General features: G+C 45.5%; 1 protein-coding gene across 1 annotated transcript in view; it reads right to left on the bottom strand.

The window, feature by feature from the left end:
- Positions 1-2,041: 2,041 nt before the first annotated feature.
- The window catches only part of LOC147614539 (putative oxidoreductase C215.11c), a 38,551-nt gene continuing 25,522 nt past the window's right edge, over positions 2,042-15,070 (bottom strand). The window contains exons 2-6 of the mRNA XM_086781087.1: positions 4,967-5,132; positions 4,593-4,845; positions 2,987-3,248; positions 2,686-2,849; positions 2,042-2,582 (exon numbers count right to left, since the gene is read on the bottom strand). Coding sequence (XP_086637213.1) covers positions 2,382-2,582; positions 2,686-2,849; positions 2,987-3,248; positions 4,593-4,845; positions 4,967-5,132 — 1,046 coding nt within the window. The 3' untranslated portion in view covers positions 2,042-2,381. The remainder of the gene's footprint in view (positions 2,583-2,685; positions 2,850-2,986; positions 3,249-4,592; positions 4,846-4,966; positions 5,133-15,070) is intronic.

The following is a 15,070-nucleotide window of genomic DNA, read 5'->3' as shown; positions in this document are numbered from 1 at the left end:
CAATGAAAACATAATCATTAGTCATGGTTTCTAGTGAAATCATAGCATAATTATCTCAAAAACCAAGTAATGTGTGCTTAAAGTAAGACTCTATTCTTAGGATAACCAACTTAAAAACGTTGCAATTCATGTGATTAAAATAGAACCCTAATCTTAGAGAAACATGTAGACTTGATCAACTAAATGGCATGTAGAATCAACTAAATGGCATGTAGAATCAACTTCCAAACCAAAGCATAATCAACTTAATAACTAAATATTTCCTTCTATAAAAACATTTAATTAACAATACAAGTTTTTTAAAATCAAGAAAACTACCAAGTTTAATCCACTTCTAAACCAAAACATAATCCATGACTAGAAGTCCATAGTTCTTTCTATGGAAGGCTCCCAACAACAAATTTTCAATCTACAATCCATTCAACACATCCCCTTGTAATAACAATCATGAATATCCAAATAATACTCTCGCAAAACAAGTCATACCTCATCTCTAGTCTCCTCATAAAAAGATGTAGCAAATGACGCGATGAAGTGCGAATCCTTGCTTTTTTTGGCAACTCAATGAATTGTCGCAAAGTGCTCTACCAAGTCACATGTATACCATGGCAACTCAATGAATTGTCGCAAAGTGCTCTACCAAGTCACATGTATACCAACCTCGATTCTCATGTGCAAATGTGGTTACAACAGCAAGCTTAGTGGAAAAGATCTTCCACTCAAGGCATGTGCAAGAACCAATAAAAGCCACTCGAAGAGATGTGGGAAGATCAGCCCATACGAGATTGGCCACATTCTTAGTGTGTCTCAATATGAGATTTTTAGCATCCACTCTCGGCAAGCATGTTATGACCCTAAAAAGCTACAAAAGACATTCAAATGATGTAAGATTGTGTATTTGCATAGTGAGCAGTGTGTAGTGTGGAAGTTATATCTAGTGTAAGTAATATGCATAGTGTGGTGCATGTTGGTAATGTATCCATGTATGTATGTATATGTATGTAGCACAATAAGAGTGTGTGTGGACAATGTAAAAGAAGGTACTAATAGAATCAAGAGGGCATGTTTCATACGGATCAAATAGGCTGACCAAATTAAGGATATTTGCTCTGATAACATCCACATACGTATGGACATGCATCTCTTTGTACATCAAACATAAAGTCTTAATTGAGAAACTCTATGAACAAGAGACAAGTGATAAACGATAAAAATCATCTCTTACGTCACCTATCATGCATCTCTTCTCTCTTCTCATATCGAAACCTAATTTTTGCTTGTAGATTCAAGGCCCCACACGCGAGCCTTCTGTTGGGACCCTTTAAAGCTTTGATCTCACCAAATTCAGGGCCCCACATCCAAGCCTTTTGCCAGGGCCTTACAAGGCTCTTCTAATGACCCAAACTTCATATGGGGTCTTGATAGGACTGCTTACCCATCCATGAAGAAATCTTGGGCACCACCATCATCCACTTTTTTGGTATGCTTGTTCCTTTGGCCTTTCAATTGGTGAGTTGATGTTGCGAGACATGTCATAAGGGGATGTGGTGGAACCATGGTGATCCCTTTGAGCAGATGAGCTGGCTATGTTTGGACAAGTGAATTGGATATTGAAAGGGTGTCCTCACTATATGTAGTGCGTGTTTAGAGAACAAAAACTTCATTAAAAAATGTAGAGGGTGGGTGAGATGGGGTGAGACAAAAAGTTGCAAGAGTGATGCCTAACATGACGGAGGCCCTGGGGTATATATATGAAGTACTCTCTTTTGATATGGAAAGTAGTAAAACAGCAAGGGTACTTTTAGAGCCACACCTCACCTAGAGTCTATTGTTTTGATTTTAAGAGAATAAGCTATTGTTCTGTTAATAACTGCTCTAAACATAATTAAAGAAAGAGCCTGTAACATTTAGAAGATTAAAGTTCACTCAAAATCCAGTCCAGCTCCATAGCTCCAGAATTAATAGAAGGACAAGCTTGTAATATTTAGCAAACAATTTAGCGCAAACAGACATTCAATTTTTGTTAAAAAAACAGGCATCGTAACTAGTGCTTATAGAGCAAACTGTTTACCCATATAAAATAGCATACACATCGACGTAAGTATTTCTCTACTCAAAATAGTTGCTCCCCAAATAGGATTTGACTATATCTTCACTCTCCAGTCAGGAGTTGGTAGAAGCTGGGCTTCGAGCATTTCATCACTACTCATCTCCAGACCCTCAACACCGTACATTTGAAGGTAAAAAACCCATCCAAAAAATCAAGGTGCATGCTCTCCACTAAACTCCCTGCTAGGTTTTCCACTTGCTAAACCTGGGAATAATCCAAGTCTCATAAAAGGAATACACAAGTAGAGCACAAGATCATCTCATAACAGAGGTCAACCACGACTTGTGGCAGGGCGTTTGATGATGGCAGCATTCTCTTCCATGTGTGATACTTTTGACATGCCAGTAAGGGTTGTCATGACACCCGGCGTAGTCCGAGAAAACTGGAGAGCACACTGTGCGTCTGTTCTTAGATCCCCTAGCTCAGGAAACTTTTCCTTCACATCTGGAGCTATACCTTTGACAAGGCTTCCCTGCATCCAAAGAAGAGGTAAAAAGTCAATACATAACTCGGGACAAACTCCAGAATATTCTGTGCGAAAAGCTGTATTATGTATAGTAACCCAAACCCGTCACCTGAAACAATGGTGAAGATGCAACCACATTAATGCCAAGGTGTGCTGCAGCATGCAGTAGAGGGAGCCTTCTACCCCTGATGTTCTGAACTGGGTTATTGGCAACATCTTGTAAATGCAAGTTGAAGGGTACCATCACAACTTTGAAATGGTGATCCTCTCCTCCTGTTGCGTCAATAAGTTAGCATTATAGAATTAAGGCTGCTACCAGAACTTGGTTTAAAGTCTTTACACTCTTTTCTAGAGTCTTTACACAGATCATAAAACCTAGAAGGCAGGCTAACTAGGGTGCAAGCATTTACCAGCAGCATCTTTGGCAAAATTCACCAGCTCCTCAAGTGATAGATAGTTTTTGGATCCCGACGACATTCTGAAAGCATTCCAAGAAGATACACCGTACATTGAGATCTTTCCATCTGCTACAGCCTTTTCAAGAGCTGCAAACAGGCTTTTCATTCGTGAGAGAACTGTCTGCCGAGAAACGATGCCAAGTTCGATCTCCGGATTATGAATGTAGTATACATCAATCGTCTGCAACCCTAAATTCCTCCTGCTGATCTCTAGCTGAATTAATCATGCACATGAAAAGGTTTATTCCTCCCTCTCTCTCTCTCTCTCTCTCTCTCTCTCATGCTCATGGTTACCCTATGTTTTAGGGTTTCTGCCTGCTTCGCCTGTGATTTAGGGCTTCTGCCTGCATTATACAGTTTCCACCTGCTGCCTTTTAGAGTTTCCCTCTGCTTTCATGGGTTTTTGCCTGCATTTTTAGGGTTTCTGCTTGCGTTTTAGATTTCTATCAGCCTTATAGGGTCTATGTTAACATTTTTGAGGATTTTCTATACATCTAAGATCTCTCTCATGGCGTCTCTGTATTACAGCTTTCCTGAGTTTTAGGGCTTTTCCCCTCTATGTTTTAGGGTTTCTGTCATGGCAGCTCTGGCTTTTTGGGTTGTAATATGCATAGTAGGGTTTTGCTCTGGGATCTCTGTCTCTCTCTCTTGCCACATGCCATAGTATTGGCTGAGTTTGGATCAGCCCCTCTCAATGCCATGTTTCACACCGTCACATACATACAACATGTCTACACGATCGACAGAGATCGCCTCTCCCAGTTAGCCCTGGAGTCCTCTAGACAATGGCACGGGAAGATACCTCATTTAATTCCAGGACCTCTCCAGCAAAGAAGCATTAATCTCAAGGTGTGAAGGAGCTGGAAACAGACCTGGAGCTAGCGTTTTGGGCTGAGAGACAAGTTTACAGCGAACTTGGGCTGAGATCTATGGAGATCAACCTTTTTGACAGCTTTTGGGAAGAGGTTAAAGTAGCTGTATGGACAGTTCATTGTATATATTCAACATCACTACAAGGATTAGGGTAGAATACTTGGGAATGCTAGTACGTTGAAGTCTTACATTGTTCATTCTATCCCCAAGGAACGAGCAACCAGCACGCTACCCAACTGTATGGCTCAAGGGGCTAATTGGTTAAAAGACACTCTAGGACCGTGGATTGAGTCAGACCAGCTCCTTTCTAAGAGCACTAAAAACCCAACCTCTATGTAATACCATTGCTTACATGTACACTTTTGAGTGAATCATACATAAATCGTCTACATGGACTGCTGCTGTAGTGTCTTTTGAATCCTCCTAGCCATGACCGAACTACTGAAGAGAGATTATTGAGTTAACCCTAGCTCCGGATTCAACCGAGAGGGAGACATTAATCTTGAGAGCTATCATACTTTGCAAGAATACTGATGACCCTGAACCTGAAGTTCTCAGAGCGAATGCCTTGAGATTATCATGCTTGGACACCTTCTTATGCTTTCAACTAAAACATATACAGTAAAAAATCAAAAACATAATTTACAGGAAAATAAGCATTTTGCTGGCTTGCACCAAAACTAACCTGATTCATTACAAATGGTGTTGAAAGGCAATGCACACCTCCCACAAATTCATCCCATTGAAAAAGTCCGGTTTTGACATATTTGTCTTCAATGTATGTACGAGGTTCAACACTCTCTCTATAATCAAAAGAGAGGAAACCGCCCTTAGTGCACACAATAACTTCATTTCTCTTTATAATCCCCTGATTTATAGCTCTTGCCATACATTGGCCAACTGCCAGCTCACTGTGCATGCTGCGATAATTGCTTGCTCTGCAAAAATCCACCAAAACACCATAAATGCACAAAGAAGACGTCCAGACGTTTGCAAGAGTAATGGCAGAACCTCTGGCTTTAAAAATTTGACATTCCAATGATGCGGAAGCATACTTACGTATCTATAAAATTGATGCCGAGGTTGAAGCCTCTTATTATTGTCTTAATATAATCTTTGTCCACTTCTTCATACTCACTACCCCCAAACGTTCCAATGCCAAGAGATGAGACAACCAGATCTCCAAGTTGACCGCCGACTTTTAACTGTCTAAAGTGGCCGGGCCCTGAAAAGAATCGAAGGCAAAAGATTTTTTCCACAAAACAAGAAAATATATCTAGCCAACCATAGTGACAAGGTTTGATATTTATAAAGCTGTCAGCCATCGATCATCACACAAATACATAGCACCATATGCAGCTGTCAGCCTGTTTATATTCCTCACAACTTGCTGATTTAGCTTTAAATGCTCTCACTTTTCATACGTGCGGGTGGGCTGCATTTGCTGCTGGCCAACAGGCCTTTTGGTGGCTATGAATGGCCCTTGGTTGGCCCCATTTAGTGGGCCATGAACTGCCCATGTGCAAGGCCTTAGGCTGGCCATAAGGCTTGCCTATGCCTATGCCTTATATGCATACTAAATGCATGTTTTATATTTCTCCAAATGGGTTTAAGTGAGAGACACTGGCACCTAAGGCTTGGAAAGACCTACATAGCTCGTGCCTGACATGTCCTTGGACTGGGGCTTACAATGGGGTCACGGCGTACTAAGAAAGGTTCTAATTCTGTACAAATGTAGCCTTGATGATGAGCCAGTGTGTCACATAGCACCTCAACACATGGGTGCATGTGACAATTATCGCGGTGTGAACATTAAGAGAAGAGAGGAGAGAGAGATACAGCCGACAACTGATCGGATCCCAAAACTTAGTGTACGGGCCGGCCTGTAAGTGTATTTGAGTATATTATGAAACTGAGGACTATACAATACATATACTGATTCTTCTTGACCTTACAAGTTAGGATATCAGCCTGTGTATCCAAACTAGGCAACTGAACAAAAGACAAAAATCTATGCTCCAAACATATCCTGGGAATAGAATGACTACCTCCTACGTTGGGTTCGTAGAATGCGCTATTTTGCCATGTCTAAGACAAAATAATCATGCCTTTGCTCCTCTGCTGAAGTGGACTGGAATAGTTATCTAGGCTCTTCTTTTCCCATCTCCAGCTTAAACCACCGTCGAAAGTTCTCTATCTTGTTAATAGAGACAAACTATGTCTTAAACACAAGCTAAAATGTGGCGTCTCTTCCAAGACACCGTCGCCTGGAGCGATGGCCAGAAGATAGTTGGTGAAGCCAAGCAATTTGACACTCAGTTCCAGTGCTGCTGAAAAGCCTCACAAGGCAGAGCTGCCGCCTCTAATAATTGATGTAGGAGACATCAATTTTGTGAGAAACCATCAATTTTTGGGACCAAATATTGAACGTTATGGGCTCTTCAATTTTTTCTCATATTTAATGCAGATGGCCAATTTTGGAAAAACCCCAAAATATAACAGGTGCAAACCCTTCAATTTTGGCTCAAGACGCCAATTTGAGTAAAACCCTTAAATTCTGAGGTTTTCAATTTTTGAAGTAGAGAGCAATTTCTGTAAAAGCCCCAATTTTTCACTGAAGTTATAGCTTCAAATTGATGATTTTTACCTGGATTTTTAAAAACCCCCCAATTTTTTAAGATTGCTGTAATATGCGGAAGCTTCGGAGAAGGATCGGTACTTCAAAACTCAGAAAACAGCACTCTTTTCGCGACGGAATTAACGCACAAAACTGAAAGACGATGTGCAAAAAATAGAGAGAGAAGGGGGAGATGGAGAAGGACACAGTATTGGGTCCCAATTACCCTCTGTAGGGCCCCCACCACGGATGGTGTATTTGCTTTATTAGAATGATGTAAATCTGAAACAAATACAAAGTACTTGACCTTTTCTTGGCTGGAAAACCTGCCCTTGACCTTCAGTCCTTCACCCCTTAGCTTTAGCAAACCCTTGGCTGTCCTGGCCCTTGAATGCTTGAGGCTCTTGGTGAATTATGAGATGAATAATGGGATTATGGGCTGGGGTATTTATACCCCTCCCTTCATGCAGTCGGCTGGTTTCAGGAAGCACCCACGACTGAGTTTCATCATTAAATTGTGTTCACACTTTAATAAAGTGTTTTCACACTTGTTTAGACCCTGTCCAGCCTGCGCATGACACTGGGCAGCACCCTGGCTGCTGGACATGCTGCGCAGAGGTGTGGGACTGCCCCCCACACCTGGCCGCCTGCTGTTCTAGGGTTTTACCCTCTGTCGGCTGCCTGTCCAGAGGCTCTGGAGCTGGCCGACTGCCCCTCCAGCCCTTGCCTTGGCTGGTGGGCAATGTCTTGGGCCCTCCTGGCCCCTTGGGGGTGGTTCTATACCTCCCCCATGCCCATACTAAGTATGCCAATGCAAAACCTTGCCCTGGGGTAGCCCTATGGGCTGGCCCCATGTCTACATGCAAACTACATGCCTACAGAGGCCTGGCATCCAGTTGCAAACCAGATACTCAGCACATCTGACATCATTCCAGAGGGAGACTCACAGCGCGGACTGGCACTGCTTCATGTGCAGGACAATGCACACCTGACCTTGGACTCATGTGCAGGACAATGCACACCTGACCTCGGACGACTGAGATGGATCCCTGGCTGACTCGTCCCGGACTGGGCTCACATGGGACCAATTCACCATCCCAGGTCCTGCACCTACTGTACAGAATGTCCACGTGGCATCCAAGTGCGGGATGCACGTGACATCCCCTTCTGCTTAACTTGACGGAAGCTGCATAGCCTCCAAATAATCCGTCAATAAAGCCGGATAGTCTTCGAAAAATTCTTTGTCGAGCCATACCGCTTCATGAGTTCCTCGGTCCTGAAACTTCGTGAGGAACTGTCGTAGTCTTCGGCCTGAGCCATGCTTGAAACGGTGCAGAAGGATCTGTTCTGGAACCATTACTTCTGCTTCATCAATGATGTCTGGTTCCGCTTCGTCTTTGACCTCTGAAGGGGGTGGACCTGCATATGGCTTCAACCAACTGACATGAAATACATCATGCATAGTCCAACTCGGAGGTAGCTTTAACTGCATAGACACCTCATTAATCTTTTTCCGGATGGGGAATGGTCCGAAGCTCCTGAAAGACAACTTTGGACATCGCTTGCCCACTTGCTTTAATCTTTGCTTCATAATCCGAAGATATACCCAATCTCCTTCCGAAAACTTCATGTCCCTTCGGTCTTTATTGGCCTGTCGAGTGTAGGCCTCTTGCGCTTTAGCCAATCTGTCTTTGACGGACTCTAGGATCTCCTGGTAAGACTCCGTCACTCTGTTCGCCTCCGGTACTGAAGACGACGTCCTGGTTAACAACGACTGGAAAGGCCTTCCAAACGCTGCCTCATATGGAGTCCTGCCAATAGCTGAAGAAAAAGAGTCATTCAGAACAGCTTGAACTAAAGGCAAAAACGATTCCCACTGACCTTGCTGATCGTGGACATAACACTTCAGCACATCAAAGGCCAACTGGTTGTATATCTCTGTCTGGCCATCTGTCTGTGGGTGGAATGCACTGGAAAAATTCAACTTAGTACCAAAATTATCAAACAATGCCCTCCAAAAATGACTGGTAAACTTGGCATCTCGGTCTGACACTATGGTTCTAGGAATCCCACCAATCGGGTACCAATGCCGAATGAATAGCTGGGCAACATCCTCGGCGGTCACATTGGCCCTGCAAGGAATAAGCATCACAAATTTGCTGAACCTATCAACAATCGTTAAACACTGTGTATTACGCTTACTCGGACTGGGAGGCAGATTTGTGACAAAGTCCATCGAAATGTCTTGGAAAGGACCCTCAGGAATTGGCAAAGGCTGTAACAACCCTATCTTCTTTCCACGAGGAGCTTTCACCTTTTGACAAATGTCACAGCGTTGTACATAAGTAAACACATCACGCCTCATCTTTGGCCAATAGTATTGCCGTTCTAACTTCTCCAGAGTCGAATTCATGCCCCTATGACCACCTGTAATGGCGTCATGGGCATCATGGAGAAGAGCTTCCCGGAATGATTTCATGACACACAGTCGGCCTTTGTAGTAAAGCCAACCATCGCGTATCAGAAAATGGCATGGTCCTGTGGCATCCAATGCCTGTTCCCACTGTGTACCGAATTCCTCGGAATCCGCGTATTGGTATCAGAGCATCAGGCTCAGCAAAGCTAAACACTGATTCAGTCCCAGATGATGGTGTACAGGTCCAAGGTACAAGAAAGTACACGGATTCGAAGCCCAAGGCGGGAACACAGATCGGGAAGAACTCCCAGGAGGTTTGTTGGTGGTGTTCCACAGTGCCAGATGGGGATGGCAGTTTCGTGAGCCAGATGGGTTCTAAGGGAACGGTCCCAAGGGAGGTTGATCCTCCAAGGGTGATGTGAGAGTGCCAGACTCAGTTCCAGGAACGAAGACCAAGACGGTGTCCAGAGCCAGGGCAGGAATGGATTGTGGACTAGAGGAAGACCAGATGCATAGATCTTCATCAGAGACAGAGTGGTTTGGAGAACAGATCGGATTTTCAGAGAAAAAGGTTTGCCAGGGATGGAAGATGACAGAGGGACTTCGGAACAGGATTGGGATGATGACAGTCATCCAAGGGCAGGTTGGATTCCCGTCATCAAGTTTAGCAGAGGGGGATGTCATGTGCATCACAGATGCCATGGACATTTCTAGGACTAGATCCAGAAGAGGCAAGCAGATAAAGACTATGAACCAGATAGAGTCAGACTGTGGAGCACAAGATACAGTAGTGGACAGGTTGGACTTGGAGAAGCACCAGGGAGCAGTCGGCTGAGTACAGGAGCTGTCGGCTGAACCAGGAAGCAAGGTGGCTGAAGGCGCATGAAGACAAAGGCCAAGATAACCAAGTCGGCTGAGTGAAAAGCCATTTAATGAATTCAGAACTGGCCGACCAGCAGTCGGCCAGCTCCTACCTTGTCCAAGAGTGCTATAAAAGGCACCAAGTGCTCCATGTTTTACTCATTCCACCCACTAGGGGTGTGGGTCACTTAGAGGTCCCATAGGGGACAGAATTTAGGGTTAGGAACCTTTTTATGAAGGCAGCCCATGGCTGTACAGATTTGTACCCTTTTTGTACAATAGATATACTGAAATTCCAGCACTTCTCACTCTCTCTCTCTCTACTCTCTCTCTACCTGCGTTTTTGCATCAGATGGTGCGTTTTTGCATCAGAAGGTTTCCAAGAGTGTTTAGGGCTGAAAGAAGACTACCCATAGCTTCCGCGCGTTACAATTGCAAGAGAGTTTAATTAGAGGATTATCACCTTGATCTAAGAAAGCCTCAACCTGCCATTTGAAGGTATAGTAGTGTAACCGATGATGGCAACTGTTGCTGCAACAGAGGGCGAAGCCTCCAAAGTTGATGATCAGGCAATGTAAGAAGGCTAGGACATGTGGGGTGTCAAAGCTAGAGCAAAGCTGACCAACGAGGCAATAGGTGCCAAGGGTATGCGCAGTGGAGCAGCCCTGGAGAGAAATCAGTTGGTCCAGAAGAACTGGTGCAACAAGCAACGAGGAGAAGGCGGCGGAGGTGCAACTATGGTCGGCGAGCAAGTGGGCGCGAATATGATACGGCGAGCGGGTGGGCAGGAGAACGGGGCCGGGGTGCTGGCAAGTCGGGTGGAGCTGAGGCAAAGGCACAAAAGGCATAGTCGGCTGCTGAGCTGTCAACAACACATGTTTAGGTGAAGGTGTCCTCGGCTGAGGTAAGAGATATGCGAAGGCAGCTACAAGTGGACATAGACTTTGATAAGGCTAAAAGCCTACAACTGTCGGTGTTGAAGAGGCGGCCAGAAGGCAGCTGTTGCAGCAGCACTAGGAGTAGTAGATGGCGAGCAGCTAGCAAATGGCAACCAACCAGTAGATAGTGACGGCGATGGAGAGGAGCTGCTGGAGGCAACAACTAGGTGGAGGAAACAAAAAACGTAGAAAACCCTAATTCTTGGAAAAAACCTAAAAAACAGAGGGACCCTAATATACAGCTCTGATACCATGTCAGAAATCTAGGGTTTACTGTAGTTCCAACCATGGAGAGTGATACTCCATCTCGACGAGAGAGAGAGACACAGAGAGAGAGAGAGAGAGATGAAATGAAATGAAATGATATATTAACGTCTTCAAAAGGCCAAAATGACCTATGAGACCAAAAAGGTTACAACAATTGGTGGATCTGATACAATGTCTGTGTAAGGAAAGCTAAAAACAACTAAACAACTAACTGAAACTGAAACAACTATGAGGAAAAGTACGGTACCAGGAACGCCTAATGGATAACATCTAGGAGGAAAACTCCAGCAACAAAGGTAAGCATCATACACATCACTATCCAAAGATGTCTCTCATCGGTCGATGGCGGATATCCTCAATGTCCTCCATGGTGAGTACTCTGACTGGACGTCTCCCATGCCGTGCTAGTATGATCCTGATCCTCTGTTGTAGTCTCCGCCGGTGTCGAGATGGGCCTCTCATCTTGGGACGCCTGGACCGCCCCAGCTCTATAGCCCGATCAATCAGTGTACCTCTGGTGCGGCTGTACTCTGGGGCTAGCTGCAATGCCTGCTGACCTGACTGCTCAATCTCTGGTCGAAAGAAGTCTGTAATCTGCCTTTGTAGGTGTCTCTCCCTCTCTGATCCCCTCCCTCTCAGGAGACCCTCTCTATGTCTACGCAGCTCCAGCAAGTACAATCCGAGGCATCTCTGATCCTGGTATCTCATGACTCTAGAAAGTGGTCCAAAGCCCTCTCTGAACAGGCAGTGAAAACGGCCTCGTATCTCATAATATACTGGACAGTGACATATGTAATGTAACTCTGTCTCTGGCTCCATCTGGCATAGCTGACAAATCCTGGCCTCAGCTGGTACTCCTCTGAATCTGCCAGTCTCAATCTCTAGCTGGTGTGAGGATGTGCGCATCTGACCAATAGCACACCGTACCCCATGAGAAAGATGAGTATCCATGTAGCTGGGTCTAATCACAAACCCATCCTCCGTGAGCTGGAGAAGATGATCTCTATAGAAAGCCATCTTCGTACCAAGCTCGTGTGTCGGCTGTATCCATGTCCTCCTAGTGTCCAGCTGAGTCAAGTCTTGCCTGATAAGTCTGGTAATCTCTGCCCGTGTGAGAGAGAGGGAGGGTGCATCCAGGGAGTACTGAAATGGAGGTAGCCTGTCCATACTAAAGCCATGCAGTTGGAACCAAGCTGTCATCTGTGCATACCAACATGATCCGTCTCCCTGTGATGCCAACTGTCGTGAAGACTCCAGGGCTAAGCGAGCATATCTGTCTCTAGGGAGAGCCCAAGTGCTATGTATAAAGGAGACTGATCGAGTGAGTGCCTCTACTACCAATGGGGGGGCAGCCATCTCTGCACGGATAATATCATGTGGTACGGAGGCCTTGGCCCTAATCATCCGGGAAATCATAGAAACCAAGGACCTCTCCATACGTCTCCATCCATCAGTGCTACCAGCTCGGCTGTGGTGATCCACTGAGGGTCCCCATATCTCCACTCCATACAGCATGGCTGAAGTGACCAAAGTGTCAAAGAGCCACAGCTTTGTTCGAGGTTCCTGAAACTGAACCTGCGAACACATCCTCTCTAGTCTCCCCAATGCTGCATAAGCTCTGGTCAATCTGGTTTCCGCTGCTCTCCTCAAGGAAAATAGTGGGCCACTAAAAACCACACCAAGGTAAGTATATGCATCTGTATACTCCACTGTCTCCTGACCATATGTAAAGGTGGGCATTGACCTCCTAACCCACTGTGCTGTGGTGTTAAACACCATCACCTTGGTTTTACCAAGGTTAACAGACAATCCACTGTCCTCTGCAAACATGTGCAATGCATCCAAATGACGCTGCATCCCCTCTGGAGAATCTGAGATCAGCACAATATCATCAGCATACAATAACAGCGGAATCCATGTCCCTGCTAGCTGTGCTCCTCTGTCACCCTCCCGCTCTACATAGTCCGAAACCTCATCCACATACATCCCAAATAAGGTAGGGGAAAGGGGGCAGCCCTGTTTCACCCCAATAGTGGAGTGAACCATCTCAGATATACCCTGGGTAGTACGTACCTGCCCCACAACTGTCCTGTATAAAGCCATGATTCCCCAAATCAGCTCTGTGGGCACTCCCATCTCCTGTAGTCTGCGCATCAGTCTGGCTCTCGGTACTGTGTCAAAAGCTTTGCGGAAATCCACAAAGCAACAATAAATCCTCCTGCCATATAATCTGCCCTCCTCAATAATAGCTCTGAGTGTCAAGATATGGTCAAGAGTGGAGAAACCTCTCCTGAACCCTGCCTGCCCTGATGCACGTATGCCCTCTCTCTCTGCCCATCTACTCAACTCCTGCTCAAGAATAGATGCATATAATCTAGCCAATGTGTGACCAATCATGATGGTACGATAATTCCCAGGAAGCATGGGATCCCCTGACTTGAAGATAGGCACAATCGTGGACATATTCCAAGTCTCAGGAAAACCCTCACACATGGCTCGGTTAAACATCATAGCAATAAGCTCTGCAAGCATATCTCTGGCATGAATAAAGTGCTCTGCTACCAAACCATCATGATCATATGCTCTCCCAGTCCTCATCCTGTCAATAGCTTTCCTTACCATCTCAGCAGTAAAGAAAGCACACGTCTCTGGGCATGGCTCCGATGGGTCTGGCAGGGGCGGCTGTCTTGGTGCTGTGTACAGGGATGCTGCATACTCACCCCAAATCTCTGTGGAGGTAATGGCTGGTGATGGTGAATGCTCATGGAATAGTCTCCATGCCTCGCCTGAGTCCTGACTCATAAACAACTGGTACAAATCCCTCTCTAACTGAGCAAGATAAGCCCTCTTCTTCCGTCGCACTAGGTGCCGGAAGGTAATCCGTGACTGTCTGTGAGTGGTAACACCCATGAGCACCTCTCTCTGTAATCTGATCCTCATCTCTCTGCACTCCTCATCATACCAACTGTTCTGGGGCATGTTCCCAGATCGTCTCCGTGTAGGCTGACTATGGGGATATGCCTCTGATGCTGCAGCATGAAGCGTCTCTATCAATATCTGAGTGAGCTCATCTAATGGCCGTCCCGGCTCCTCGGCACATAGGCGTCTGTATATCTCATCCGTGTATACGGTGTCAGTCTCCCTCGTAAAGGTATAACGAGTGTGTGTGGAGACCTGTCCCAATGGAGCGGTGCTGAACTGAAATGTGAGAGTGAAGGACAAGATAGCATGATCCACTGCTATTCCAACCGGCCTAGTGCCTACCATAAAATCCTGAAAAGAGGGAATGAGACTGGGCTGAGCCATAACATAGTCCACTGTACTAGCACCATGCCGATGTGGAAAGCTAGTGAAACCGCCCGATGTTGGGAATCTCTGTAGGCCATTCAGGATGGCCAATCCATGTGCAGTCCCCATGTCTATCAAATACCGCCCATACACTGTATGTTAGATAGGCCCATATCCCTAACATCAAGCTCCCTCAACATCTCCTCTGAGGTATCATAAAATACTGTCTGGCTATGGGCGGTCCTGGCATTGAAGTCTCCCAAGAGAATGATGTCACCATCCCTGGAGAACTCCCAAATGTCATCATCCAAAATAGAAAAGGGAGACTGCCCGCTAGGTGATGCATACACTGATGTACTAGGAGCAAAATAGCATATAGCAATGTAGAGATATCTGCCGGTCTCTGCCCTCAGTCTAACCCACATGTACCTAGCCTGCTCATCTCTGCGGACTATATGTATCAGTGGCTGTAGCTCCTCTCTAAACAATACTGCCACTCCTCCTGAGCCCCGTCCTCTATGCTCTGAACGAGTCTCCTGTCTACAAGCTGTCTCCCATCGGTATCCACTAACATGTGGCATGGACTGTCCAGGAGCCTGATGCGTCTCACAGTAGAAGATGATGTCCCTCCCAGTGAAACTATCATCAAAAGCCCCTACATCAAGGCGTAGAGATCCATTACAATTCCAAGTAGCAACTTTGAGTGTAGTCCCATAGGTCTCGCGCCGTCATGAAGAGCGCCTCTCCATAATCACCACTCTACCATCTCTATAGAA

This window comes from Cibotium barometz, chromosome 42 (assembly GCF_041138505.1).
Source record: "Cibotium barometz isolate CiBa-2024 chromosome 42, ASM4113850v1, whole genome shotgun sequence".
Taxonomy (NCBI): Eukaryota; Viridiplantae; Streptophyta; class Polypodiopsida; order Cyatheales; family Cibotiaceae; genus Cibotium; species Cibotium barometz.
Note: the sequence above shows the minus strand (reverse complement) of the source record. Positions and strands in the feature narration are given on the sequence as shown.